Source organism: Haliotis rufescens, unplaced genomic scaffold, assembly GCF_023055435.1.
Source record: "Haliotis rufescens isolate VD_foot unplaced genomic scaffold, xgHalRufe1.0.p SCAF_8, whole genome shotgun sequence".
Classification (NCBI taxonomy): Eukaryota; Metazoa; Mollusca; class Gastropoda; order Lepetellida; family Haliotidae; genus Haliotis; species Haliotis rufescens.
In genome coordinates, this window is record NW_025964372.1 from 22,580,959 (window position 1) to 22,595,646 (window position 14,688).

Genomic DNA, 14,688 nt, shown 5'->3' on the forward strand with positions numbered 1-14,688 from the left:
ACAAGCAGAGAAGGTCATCAGGTGGATCCTTGGACTCTGCACCCTCTACATCTGGCCCTGGGGGTGGCACGTCGGCCACACCCAAGAAATCAGTTGATAACGACCCGCCTCCGTCAACTTATGTTTTCGACAAGACACGTGACTGTTCGCCTGCTGATGATACTACCCGCACGACTGATCTTCGTCAATCGGTTGATCGAGAGCGTCACTCAGCCACCCCCGTTACGACGGGACCGGGTCGTGACGAGGACCATGAGGGGGCTACGGTCCCCAGTCGGTCCGTCTCTCTTCCTACCAACGACGATAGGAACGGCGTGCGGGTTGACAGTGAACACAGATCCCTCTCTAGAAGTCGTTCCCGTCCACGGGACGACAGGTCGATGGCCTGGTCGAGAGACAGTAAACGACACGAGGATGTTCGTCGCCTTCGTGGTCGTCATGAGTTCGTTTCGGACGATAACTACGATTGGGATCGTAGTACTTCTACAGTTAGAGATTGTAGCCCTCGCCCCCACAGGGACGTGCGACGCTCTCGAAGGGAGTTTTTGGGAGATCAGCGGCGTAGAGCAGTCTCTTCAGTTTTCTCCTCCCGATGTCTTCAGAGCCATGCCTCACAATATGGACCAGAACTTTGCCTCTGCTCTGCCGGGACAGAGTATCAGCAAACCGCCTGGTCGATCTAGTTACCCGATTTTATGGCATGCCGTTTTCGTCACCAATGAGTAGGGACTTGGATTGGGGACTACTCTTCAAGACACCAGAGCCCTCCAAGATTCTAGTAGAAGACAGGCATTTGGAATCCATGGACACTGCTGTTCGTCACCAGCTACAACCGCTTGCTATGCTGTCGACAGCGATCGAGGCCCTCTCAGTGTACTTTGAGGAGAAAGACCCCCAGGACGAGGACGAAAGGACGGTGCCATCAATCCACACCTGTATGTGGATCTCGGACGTCCTCGCCCAGTCCCGATATGTATCAGGCCAGATTACTACGGCACGTCGTCATGGTTACATCGACTGCACTGAACAACCTGATCGTCATGGCTGGACACTCTTACAGGCCCCGTGGTCATCGCAACAGTTGTTTGACGGTCGTACCAACGATGTTCTGGACAAGGTCTCCAAGGAAGCCAAGCGTGACATCATCATTTTGGCTTCACACAATCTGTCCAGACAGCCACCGGTTTCAAACGACCCACGACGCCGTTATAGAAACGAGAATGTACAACAGGCCTTTCATAGGGACACGCCTCAACAGCCGTCCCGCGAGAGAGATGCGGACAGAAAAGATCGCCAGGTCTCCTTTTCCAAGTATCCCATTGGGGGACAGAGCCAGCGGGGGAAGAAGTGAGGACCCTTTCCCCGCCGTCACTGTCGTTGGAGTCGCCCCCGGTGACACTGCCTTTAGACAAGTTACCAGTAGGGGGGAGACTATGCCCACAGGTGGGTTTTCCTCAAGGACCCTTAGACATGGGCGTACGCGCCCGTCGCATCCTGGGGGCCAAGAATGTGATAGTCGACGCCCTGTCGAGACCATCGAGGCCGTCTCCCACGAAGTGGATGATCCGCCCGACAGTTTTTCATCTGCTGACAGATCGACTCTGGTTGCCCCAAGTAGATCTCTTCGCATGTTACAATAAAAACTGTTGGTGAATGTACGCATTCTTATGGTTTTTTGTTGCGTGCAGTACTTCGGCTTTTTTATTATGGTTATTCGGTGTATGCATTGTCTTCCCATACTTTATAGTCCTGCTCATATTTTTTAGTTACCTTGTATACTGCGAGTTGCTCTGTAACTAAATTATGCGCCGACCACACTTCGATCGCCATTCAACTGACATGTGCAGTTGTCCTGTCGCATCGATAATAAGTTGTGTGTCGAAGAGCATTAACCATGCTATTTTTAGTTACCTTGGATACGACGAGTCGTTCTGAAACTAAATCATATGCCGACCACACTTCGACGCAATTCAACTGTCGTGTGCAGTTGTCGGATGGAAACAAGTTTATTGTTTACATTCCAGCTTCTGTCTTCCTTTTAATGTGCGACTAGAGGTATGAGATACCCATTTGTACGACTTAAAACAGACCAATAAAACATCGTTTTTAATCTGAAAAACCCATTTATAAATCTAATCACTGTCATTTAGTCATAATATTGTATGTACAACTGTTTCTGTTCTCTGTATTATGTGATGTCAAAAGACTTTACTATTTCTACAAATCTTATCTCACGAATGTTTACCATATTTGTAAATTCTGGGGATTAGGCTGAATGCTGCTTGTGGATAAAACAGGACTGCATGCCCAGCACGGTGTTACTATACTCGAGTGGGGGAAGGTTGTTCAAACACTGCAGTCCGCAATATCCCTGCTGTGTCATGCCGTGAAACCAGGCCAACCATTGACTGACAGCAAGCAGAGTGATTCATGGCATGATGACATGCAGTTAGCCAAGTCAGTCTCATCCCTGTCTGTGTCATTCCCATGTTAGACAGCTCTTTGAGACAAGATTAAGGCACTGAGGCCTACTCTGTTTGGAGTCAAGGTTAGCGTATGTGCCCAGCAACCTGAGCCGTTTTAGGCGACCAAATGGATCAGGTGGTCAGACTCCGTGACTTGATGGTGTGTCCTCGTACCCCGGCATGAATCATTGCCTACAATATTGATCACTGGATTTTCTTGACTCGATTATTTACAAGCTGTCGTCAAAGTTGGAGAAGTGCTGAGTGCGGGGTTAAACAACAAAACACAATGCTGACCCTTTCTGGGCTGAACTGGTGTGCTTTCAACTCTGTTTTTTTTTCTCCAAAATAATATTCTAATAAGAGCCCCCTATTTCTAATTTTTAGAGTGCCCTGGGCGCTTATTACGTCGAATACAGTAACATTTATTATATCCTGGAATTGTTGTTTGAAGTTTTGTACGAAACAGGGAGAACGGAAATTTATCGAAATAAAGAAAATGTCCTAAAAAATTCTTGAAAAAAATGGTTATGCATCATACTATTGGCCAAAAACAGGAAATTGCCTGTCACAAGAATTACATGGTTGCAATTAGTTTTGGTTTTTTTGGAGAAAAAAATAGTTTGGCTCATAGATTTAATATAAAGAATTATCTGGTTTTGCAGCTGTAGCTGAAAAATGTCTAATCTCGATACAAAATCCCACTCCCGTCCCCTGAATATCAAAAGGTCAGTCCCTAACTTTTAAGGTGAGCTAGCCCACATGGCTGCAATATTTTGAGACAATTTCACACCCTGGTTCAAAACATTATAAAACCCCACTGCTGTACCCTGTTGACTGGTATGTCGAGATGTGGTTAGAGCTGATGAAGAGGTCAGAGTGCACATGACACAGGGGTCAGTTCCTCTGTGAAAGCAGTTAGTCATATCTTGTACCCTATTGTTCCATTGTTTTACCTAATGTGAGGCCTGTCAATGACTGGTGAAGTAAGGGAAATGTATCAAATATCATGATGACATTTAAGATATGGAATTCATGTGATGGAGGACAGCTGTATTCACAGATGTCAATATTTGATGTTTATTGGAAATATTTATTCTTGAATTTGTTGTGAATGTGAGACAAACAAATGTTCCACCAACTTCTATGGTCATTTAGATTTACTTTTTTACTATCATTGAATGTTGTCTTTCTTAATATTTTTTTTTCTGTACCGAATTTGAGAATTTTTGTTTTGGGGGGTGGGTGCGTGCAAGTTCTAATCTCAGAAGAGTAAACTTTCAAATCTGAGCTCATTCTCAGCATGCTCCGATAACAAACCACAACAGAGATGAAAAGTGCTTATATTACCAATACCGTTCTGCCTTGAATCCTATCAAAACTACAGAGTACCCGTAATTTATTGACGAGAAAGGTATACCATATGTGGAATCTTTGTAAAAGCTATCAGGTTCTCATTTAGTCATCATAGAGGCATATATGAATTCTTATCAAAACTACTGGGTACCATCATTTAGTCACAAGAAAGGTATTCCATATATGGAATCTTATTGAAACTACCGGGTACCCATCATTTACTCATCAGAAGGGCACATGTGGAATCTTATGCTACCGGGGTGCCCTTCATTTGGTCATCTGAAGGGCACATGTGGGTGATAAATTAATTGTATTAATTGATTATACAAATTTTGTACCTGTTTTGTTTTATATTCCCTAAGTTAAAATGAATTATCCATGATCCATAAAAAATTTTCATCCTTCCCGATCTACTTTAAAAGCTGACTGTTTATGCTCTGTAGATATGTTTGATAGATAGATCCATTCTTCGTTATGCTTAATTTATTGTGATCAGTTTTACCTATTCATTGATCACCGTGATACATGTTCCTGTAATTATACTGATGAGTATATATGTGTTGTTATAGGCAACACTTGTAAACAGCTGTACAGTGTTACCCCGACACTCCCCTGCACTGTAATTTATCATTATGATTGGATGATGACTATTATGTTGGATTAAACAAAGACTCATGAACATATTCATTAAGTTATTATTTGTATCCATCACTTCATCATGTTCTTGTGTGTTCTCTTGCACATTGTTATGTTTGATGTTTCGTGATGGATGTGTTGTATATTTCAAACAACTGGAAGAAAAATCATTGGATTAAATGAATGAACACAAAACAATTGTTTACCAGGCATTGTAAATTTTAAGCAGTAACTGTTGGAGCTGAGTCGTGGTTCATCATCATGTAAGAAGGGGATTTAATGTAAGTATAAGGCTATCTTGCAGGGGTTTTTCTTACCTTGGGGGAATTGTGCCTGAGAGGAAACCTTTTACTGTAACAGTTTCACAATGTTGTTAATCTGTACCGGACCGTTCATATGAAACCGATTGATTGAAGAATGATTGGTGGTATTGTTTAATTTAGGAAGGTGTTCCATTCCTGATTGTACAGAATGTGAGGTATTAGGACTAATGGGTCTGGAATCATGTAAGTGATGGCATACTGTGAATGCAGAGCACTTATTTACAACTTGGGAATCGGTTCCCTTGGCTTCAAAATCTTGAAGGGTGGTGAGGTAGCACAGTGGTTACATTGGCTTTTCACACTGAAGACTGAAGGTTCAATTCCCCACATAGGGATGACGTTGATTCCTGGGGTGCGCTGCCATGATATGGCTGGAATATTATGTAAAATGTGTAGATCTCTAACTCGCTCGAAGTCTTTAAAATTATTCCTAAAAAATTGATATTTTCTGGTACATAAGTAAAAAAAAACATTATTTGGGTATTATCTGGGAAACTGTGTTTGATACTGAACAACTATTCAGTGTCTTCTGTTTCCATTAGCTGAAGTGTAACATGAATTATAGCTAGAAGGCTAAAGCAATCTTCATGGTAGGAACACACCACCTTTATGGTAGAACACCGCCTTCATGGTAGGACACCACTTTCATGGCAGGACACCACCTTCATGGTAGGACACCACCTTCCATGGTAGGACACCACCTCCATGGTAGGACACCACCTTCATGGTAGGACACCACCTCCATGGTAGGACACTACAGGACACCACCTTCATGGTAGGACACTACAGGACACCGCCTTCATGGTAGGACACCACCTTCATGGTAGGACACCGCCTTCATGGTAGGACACCAGCAATATGGTAGGACACCACCTCCATGGTAGGACACCATAGGACACCACCTCCATGGTAGGACACTACCTTCATGGTAGGACACCATCTTCATGGTAGGACACCACCTTCATGGTAGGACACCGCCTTCATGGTAGGACACCGCCTTCATGGTAGGACACCAGCAATATGGTACGACACCACCTCCATGGTAGGACACCACCTTCATGGTAGAACACCGCCTTCATGGTAGGACACCACCTTTCCCGAAGGACACCACCTTTCCCGAAGGACACCACCTTCCATGGTAGGACACCACAGGACACCACCTCCATGGTAGGACACCACCTCCATGGTAGGACACTACAGGACACCACCTTCATGGTAGGACACTACAGGACACCGCCTTCATGGTAGGACACCAGCAATATGGTAGGACACCAGCAATATGGTAGGACACCACCTCCATGGTAGGACACTACCTTCATGGTAGGACACCATAGGACACCACCTTTCCCGAAGGACACCACCTCCATGGATGGACACCACAGGACACCACCTCCATGGTAGGACACTACCTTCATGGTGGGACACCACCTTTCTGGAAGGACACCACCTTCATGGTGGGACACCACCTTTCTGGAAGGACACCACCTCCATGGTAGGACACTACCTTCATGGTAGGACACCACCTTCATGGTGGGACACCACCTCCATGGTAGGAGACCACCTTCATGGTAGGAGACCACCTTCATGGTGGGACACCACCTCTATGGTAGGACACCATAGGACACCACCTCCATGGTTGGACACCGCCAATATTGTAGGACACCACCTCCATGGTTGGACACCGCCAATATGGTAGGACACCACCTCCATGGTTGGACACCGCCAATATGGTAGGACACCACCTCCATGGTTGGACATCGCCAATATGGTAGGACACCACCTCCATGGTTGGACACCGCCAATATGGTAGGACACCACCTCCATGGTTGGACACCGCCAATATGATAGGACACCACCTCCATGGTTGGACACCACCAATATGGTAGGACACTACTTCCATGGTAGGACACCACTTCATGGTAGTAGGACATCACCTCCATTGTAGGACACCATCTTCATGGAAGGACACCATATGACACCACCTTCATGGAACAAGCACTGTATTGAGAATTCTGTCAAGTTTCATCACTGGGAAAAACATTCTCAAAGCCTGTGTGTCGTAATCCCCTGATGTGGCATGCTTCAGGTGTGTCTAATTCTGCTGATGGTTATATCTGGCTTATAAACTGAAAGACAATTAGAAAATAATAAATGTCAACAAGTTTTTGTTTCCAACCCACTTTCCATGAACCATACAAAACATGACTTCATATATTTACTACTCAAAAGGAGTTAAAGAACATGTTTTCTTAAGTTTGCATTGTATTGTCTTCAATTGCAAAATAAATATCTACATTTAAAACATGTCAAGTCCACTTCACAGGTGCTACACTCTGAAAGACCTGCAAACTTTCTACAGAATACCCCTGGGACAAATCTTTTTATCCTAAGGCACCTGAACTCACTATGCAGAGCTGCATCCCTTGGGCAAGCCATAAACCTTTGTGGGTTCGAACCTCCGATTCCCTTGATTCTGTTTCTAGGTTTGTTAACACTGAACCTGTGCTGGTGGTTTTCACCAAAGTGGTAAATATCTATGACCTGCATGTCTTTGGGCTTTCCACTCCCATCAATCTGACATGCTCTGATATAATCAAACTCAATCGCTCACACTCAGCCTCTACGTATGTTCCTTTCTGATTTCATCTTCATTGGGGCGGTGGCGTAGTCTTGTAGTCTTGTTAAAGCATTCGCTCATCATGCCGAAGACCTGGGTTCGATTCCCCACATGGGTACAATGTGTGAAGCCCATTTGTGGTGTTCCCCACCGTGATATCGCTGGAATATTGCTAAAAGCGGCGTAAAACCATACTCACTCACTCATCTGGGTGATTGTCCAGTTTTCAAGAGTTATAACTCTATGTTTAGGGAGAATCGTTTTTAAGCACAAAGGTATGACTTGCCTGGTTCATGTTCTCCGAAGTTTCTTTTCCAGATTTATATGTGAATGTAGATACAAATTGGATTCCCATTGTATAAAGTGTATATATACTAGTATTTCATTATTTTTCTCTTGTTATTTCATTTCAGTACATTTTCTAATTTTTGTTAATTGCTCACAAGGTTCATCTGTGGTATATTCAGACAAGAATGCATTTCCGATTTGCATGATATATGATGACAAGCCTTATGTTTTCATGCAATATGAAGGCTAAAGGATTGATTTGACTTTTTTATGTTGGTACGCATAATGACATTTATTGTAGGAGTTCGAATTGTTATGGTTTTAGCCAGTAATTTTCACAGGCGGAAGAGAAACAGCAATAGTAGAAATAAAAACTGGTTATTGGAGGGTCATAAAAAGAATGAACATTAATTTAATGGTGGAAGTCCTGATGTGCAAACATCTTTGGGTGTTTTTCTTTTTCTCTGTGTTCTATTTGATGTGGGGACTTAAGAAAGTGTTGAACTGATGTGCAATGCCAAAGGAGTTGCCAACTTAAAACAGATTACACATTTATCATTTATTCCATTTACCATGTTGAAATACCAGGAATTAAGCAGAGGTGCTATCCCAAAATGGTTAGCATCTATTTATAGACTATGTGAACAAGATCACAAAATGAATTGTGTCAAGACTTAAAATTCATGCAGGAAAAATAGAGTGGAAGGCATTTTGTCCTTTTTTTCAAACATACAGGTGTCTTTGTCAAAGCATGTCACTCATAATGCATTCAATAGTTTCTGAAAATAAAATAAAATTATTCCTTTCGCATGTTTATCATGTTTATTTGTCTTGCTTTCATCTGTTCATTATTTACATGACTGTAATGGTCATCTCAGCTTTAAGACATGTATGCCATTTGAATATTTTCAGTTACTGTGAATGTGATGTTTTCTACTTATTCCACCGACCAGCAACTTTATCCATCTCTCACTGTACTTCACATGGTACGTTGAAAGGAATAAATGTCTCAATGATACTGCATCGTTTGTCTTCACTCCATCTCACATCCCCCTGCTGTACGGGTTGTAAGTCCTCTAACAGGATTCCAGGGCATACTGGGTCCCAAACCCTAGCTTGTGAAAGCCGATACAAAATGGTGATCAGGTGTTTAGGCTCTCTGAATTGTAGCAATGTCACTGTCTGTCTCCCAACATGCCCAATACTATACATATCGCAAAATATTTTGCGATTAGCAATTCTGTTACCGTTCCATGGATGATTATGTAGGAACTGACTAATGAAAATATGTTGCTTTAAAAATTACTCATAAAAAACAAACGAAGGAGTATTTTGGATCACTTGCTTTATGTGAAATCTTGATTTCCATTTTCAGATACTAAGGCTAATAGTTCTTCATTTATTGATCAATATGAAACAACAATCTCCCCATCAACAGAATGTTACCTAGGCATGTGTAAAAATGAGTTGAAAAGATAACATGAACATGATGAAACTTGGATTATGATGATGTTGATGATGGAGAAGTATATGGTAATAAAAATGCATCAAACTTTAAAATTACAATTTAAGCAATGGAAAGAAGATGCATATTGATGACAAGGATAAAATTGGACAAAACCATGAATTAAATATTTCTATTATAAATGGTGAAACATCAGCATGACATATGTTCCAATCTTGACTGGAATTATAGATATCGAGTTATACAAGCCATATGCCAGTTTTCACAAGTCTCTCTGTGTTGTATTTTAATATTTTCATGAAATCCATCATAAATCTAAAATGACAGGTCAAAGATTCAGTTCCCTCTTGAGTTCAGCAAGCTGTATCATTACTTGGTTTGGGTACTTGCAGCCGTCAACTTCTACATTGATAAAACACTTGGCTAAACAAACAAGACGATCAGTTGGAAATTTGTCGTAGTGGGTTTCCAGGAATGCTTTTCTGAGGCGCCATGTTGCTTGAGTTTCGTCAGGATCACGGAACTTCTCCACACTGAATTCTGACTCGCCTTCCATCTCGGAATATTTGCTGGGTCAGCTGTTTGATGATGAGTCCCTGAACAAAGAAGATGCTTCTGTTGAGCATGTTCAGACGAGTGAGTGACTGTGGTTTTATGCCACTTTTAGCAATATTCCAGCAATATCATGGCGGGAAACACCAGAAACTTCACACATTGTACCCATGTGGGGAATCTAACCTGGGCCTTCAGCTTCATGAGAGAAAGCTTTAACCACTATGCTACACCCAAAGCCCTCTATTCACGATGAAGCTACGAAAATGTTCTACAAGTACACTTAAGTTATGTTTGGCAACTAATTACAGAATATCTGTCCTTTGTGAATTATTTTTATAAGTTCCGAACCCTGGTGACAGATAAAAATACATTTAAGTAGATGTACATTGGAGATAGCTAACCCATACTCTAATTCACAGCTGACCTCAAGGATCTTGAAGGGGTGTTTGATCCGCAACGGATACCTCATCCTTATGATGGCAAGTGGGTGCTTGATCGGAAATGGGATCCAAGGGCTAAGGATAGAGTTGTGGTAACCTACTCTACCCTAACACAAATAACCTGAGGATGCAAGGGTCGAAGAAGCATAATCATCTGCGAAGCGAGAGCCATACGGCAGTCGCACCAATTTAGCTATAAACTGCGCCTGGTAGGCTGGTAAACTACAATGCTGCCAAGATTAATCTCAACTTAGATCTAGATCCTACTAGTATGATAAAGATGAAATTTACAATAATATACCAATATACAAGAATATTCATTTTGACTCTCAACAACATGAACCAATCTTAACATGCTCAAATGACACACATATCCACTCTACCAAGTCTATCTACAACAGGGACCCAAATTCACATTATTGCAAATAATTACCAGAATGGTGTTGTCCTCGTTAAGAATACTACAGAGGCAGATCTTTTGTTGTGGAGAGGTTAGACTTTCGGGTTGCTTCTCGAACGTGTTTTTCCAGGCAAAACTCTTGATTACACTTTTCCGATAACTCCAAAAGTGTAGCACTGCCGAGTCCGCTGTATCGGTGAAGGGAGCTTAAAGATGCGTATAAAAATGGTATTCATTTTATAAAAACGAATCCAAAACAGAGTTTGCAATAAACTATCTATTAAAAGGTTGAATACAATTTAAAAGTGAACATTGCATGTACGAGTTTTAGTAAACATTTTATTAACATTTTATGCAAATTGCCTATTCCATTTTAATGCTTGTAGTAAACCGAAAATACATTCTCAATTCATTATTGCAATACCATTTGGAATAAAGAATATGGCGTCGAAGAAGAGAAGTCAGGCTGGAGATTCTGATGAGTTGGATGTGAGTAAGGAAGAAGTGTCTGGTGACATTGAGCCTGTTTCGGTGGATCAGTTTATCAGTCGGGATGAGATCGGACATTCTGAGGAAAAGGGGATTACTGGCGATCTAACGACTCGAATTAGGAAATGTGTTGAGAATTATGCCAAATCTGACAACAATGGTGATTTGGTGTTCTCGCCTGACTTTACTAAAGAGGAGAGGGCGTTGATCCATGAACATGCAAAAGAGTTCGGCCTGAGGAGTCGGAGCAGGAAAAAGGCAAATCGCTTCCTCACCCTTAGTCGGCCAGAAGGTGGGTTCTTCGAAGATGTCATGTCACAGGGAGGCCCACATCAAAATACGAACTACCAGTACCATGGTTACTTGAATATGTAAAGACAACTTGCCCCTCTTCAGCATTAACAGTTCCATGAACATGTCAATACAAATTTGTCCCACTTCAACATTAACAATTACTTGAACTTGTTAACATGGTTACTACCTGTCTGTCAATACAGACTTGTCCCTATTCAACGATAACAGTGTTATGAACATGTTTATAATCATGATAATAACCTGACCCACTTCAATGATAATTAACCATGATAACAGTTCCTTGAACATGTTAATAGTAACTTATCCCACTTCAAAGATAACAGTTCCTTGTACATGTAATCATGGTAATAATAACTTGTCCCACTTGAATGTTAACCATGATAACAGTTCCTTGAACATGTTAACAATAAGTTGTCCCACTCCAATGATAGCTCCTTGAACACATTAATGTTTAATAATAACTTGTCTCACTTCAACATGTTCAACAATAACAATTACTTTAATATTTTAATACAATTCGTACCATCTCAACATTGACAGTTACTTGAATGTGTTGATATGATAATGTATTACCCATTTACTGACAAGAACCATTTGTGGTTTTATTCATGCAGTTCTTCTCAAAATTAGGGTGTATGACTAAGGCAGCAAACTTGCTGTGCAGAGTAGTCTCCCTTAACAGGATCAACTGGTCATGGGTTTGAATTTCTTTTGTTGTTAAATTATGATCCTTTGTCAGTAAAAAGTGTATACATGCCTGTCATATATTGACAATATTATTTGATTAATGTCTTAAAAGTTTTTCTTTCACCTGTTTTAGATCCAACAGTGTTTCGTGTTGATAAATATCGAGACCAGGACGAATGTGCTCTAGCTTGGAGACTTAGAAGGCGCTTTCTCGTAGCTCACCATGACAAATTCCCAGAAGCCCGGCTGGTTTGTCTGGCCAAGTGTTTTATCAATGTGGAGATGGATGGCTGCAGTTATCCCGACCCAGTCATGATCCAGCTGAAGGAGCTGTCAAAGGATTTTCCCAAACTGGTAAAACAAAAGAAAGAAAGAGTTAAGATGAAATATGCAACAATGGGTTTTGTGAAGGCTTCGGATTCAGATAACACAGAGCCAGAGGCAAAAAAATCCTTGTCAGATATTGTAACAGAACCCCTGGCAGGGTCTGAGATGGGAGTCATTGAATCACTAAAATCTGGTTTACATCAGTCTAGCATTGAATCTCAAATGGGATTTGTCAAATCTGGGGCTGCCTACAAGAGCACTAACATTCAAGCTGATCAACAAGCCATAGCTCAATCTCAGTATATAGCCAGTATCCAGGAGCCCCACTGTACAATGAAAGAACACCGAACATTGGCCAAGAAGAAACCCCAAAAGAAAAAGAAATCAGATCCTGATAATAATGTTGATGAATATGACCAAACGTTTGCTAGACTTCGACATGAGATCAAGAAAAAGTCAGTGGAGATTAACCCAATTTCTTTATTGAACATGGTCATACACAAGGTCAAGATGACCGTTCGGTCTAGCATAGATGGCAAGGAGGTTGGAGATGCCATTATGTATGAATGCAAAGTCAGTATTGACTTTATCCACATTGCCTCTGCTGTGGACAGAACCAAGAAGCTGGCAAAGAAAGCTGCATTCGAGAATGCGATTCAGGAGATTCTGAAACCATACCACACAATTTCTTTTAATGATGATGACTCCAAGGAACTACATGCTTATGAAACTCCTTTCCTGGAGGAGGAAGAACTGGAGGAGCCTGAGGTGGATGAGATACCAATGTTGCCGGCTGGGGAGACCTGGTATGAGTCCAATGCTGGAGGTCTTCATACTCAAAGGATCAAAGGTTACAACAGCAAAAACAGACCACTGTTAGGAGATTCCGCCAAAAGCTTGGACGAGTTTATTTTAGTGTCTGATACTATGAATACTAAGGCTGTACAGCATCCAGGTGCACTGTTGAGGCAAAGTGCAGATTTCAGTAAGATGTTGCTTGAGTTTGAGTTTGTCCGGAACAAAGATGGTGTGTCATGTCGTGTGAGTCTTGAAGGCCAGCCATTGGTTGAGTGTACGGCTAAGACAAAGCTTTTGGCCAAGTATGAAGCAAGTGAAAATGCTATTGACTTATTAAAGGAAATGTGCTGGACGATAAAATTCAAGCAGGCTGCAGATTCTGATGAGTTGTGTTTGAGTAAGGAGGAGGTGTTAGGTGATGTTGAGAAGGTCAAGTGTGAGATTCCTGATAGTAATATCGGTAACAAGATGCTCCGGAAGATGGGCTGGGTTGGTGGTGGGGTCGGGAAGAATGGGACTGGGCGGGCAGAGCCTGTTTTGGTAGAGCAGGTAATCAAACGGGCAGGGATTGGACATTCAAAGGAAAAGGGGATGTCTGGCGACACGATGAATCGAATTAGGAAGTGTGTTGAGAATTATGCAAGATCTGATAACTATGGTGATTTGGTGTTCTCGTCTGACTTTACTAAAGAGGAGAGAGCGTTGATCCATCAGCACGCAAAGAGGTTCCGGCTGAAGACTCGGAGCAGGGGATCCAATGCAAATCGCTTTATCATTGTTAGCCGGAAGAGAACTGCAGTTGAACTCTTTGAACATGTCATGTCACAGGGAGGCTCCACATCAAAATACGAACTTGTGCCACCTCAATGTTAACAGTTATCATGGTTACTTGAATATGTAAAGACAAACTGTCCCACTTAGACATCTGTTACGTAAACATGTTGAACATGTGTCTACTGTTTATAATGTTTATGTGGTCATGAGTACTGTATACATTCTATTGCAAAAATCATTGTGTTTACTTGTTAGCAGGGCTAGACTGGATTTAAATAACAATGTACATGTGATATGTTTGATAACTGATGACTGTTACGATGACAACTGGTCATGTGTGTAAAGTCTGCAGTTTATTTTGACAAGGTGTCATTTTCATTATTTCTGTTTAGTTGGTATTAAATTATTTTTGATTGTTGAATAGGTTTACTGAAATGATATAAAAATTCAAATAAACATGCTCCGTTTCTCTTTTGTGTGTCTGCATTTTGTCCATAACAAATGATTGATTATTGGAATATGTACTCATGAAAACCCAAAAGGGAACACAAGGCCATGATTTCAATAGTGATCACCTTCCTGAGGCAAGAGAGTTAACTGACTTTAAAAGTCCAGTTTCTACCCGAGCCGAACTAGGCTGGAATTCCTGGACTCGATCGTGGCACCACTAGTGGCTGTTATGAGTTGTCCCTTTTATTCATCCCCTATGGACCAATTAGATGCTACCTCTCGTATCACTTGCATTTGCTTCAA

At 41.6% G+C, this 14,688-nt stretch overlaps 1 protein-coding gene and 1 long non-coding RNA gene across 2 annotated transcripts; one reads left to right on the top strand and one right to left on the bottom strand.

The window, feature by feature from the left end:
* Positions 1-9,015: 9,015 nt before the first annotated feature.
* LOC124139322 lies at positions 9,016-10,747 on the bottom strand. Its single transcript, XR_006861758.2, has 2 exons — positions 10,579-10,747; positions 9,016-9,746 (listed from the first exon to the last, which is right to left on the bottom strand). It is a non-coding gene; the product is annotated as an uncharacterized LOC124139322 (long non-coding RNA).
* Positions 10,748-10,957: 210 nt separating this feature from the next.
* LOC124139321 lies at positions 10,958-14,405 on the top strand. Its single transcript, XM_046506312.2, has 2 exons — positions 10,958-11,326; positions 12,170-14,405. Exons 1-2 carry the CDS (start codon positions 10,987-10,989, stop codon positions 14,032-14,034), a joined length of 2,205 nt encoding a protein of 734 aa, XP_046362268.2. The 5' UTR covers positions 10,958-10,986; the 3' UTR covers positions 14,035-14,405.
* Positions 14,406-14,688: the final 283 nt, after the last annotated feature.

What these genes read in the sequence shown, in the direction of transcription:
- LOC124139321 (XM_046506312.2), top strand. Translation starts at nt 10,987, where the DNA reads ATGGCGTCGAAGAAGAGAAGTCAGGCTGGAGATTCTGATGAGTTGGAT. An exon ending in CACCCTTAGTCGGCCAGAAG is followed by an intron (nt 11,327 to 12,169) that starts GTGGGTTCTTCG and finishes CACCTGTTTTAG; the next exon opens with ATCCAACAGTGTTTCGTGTT.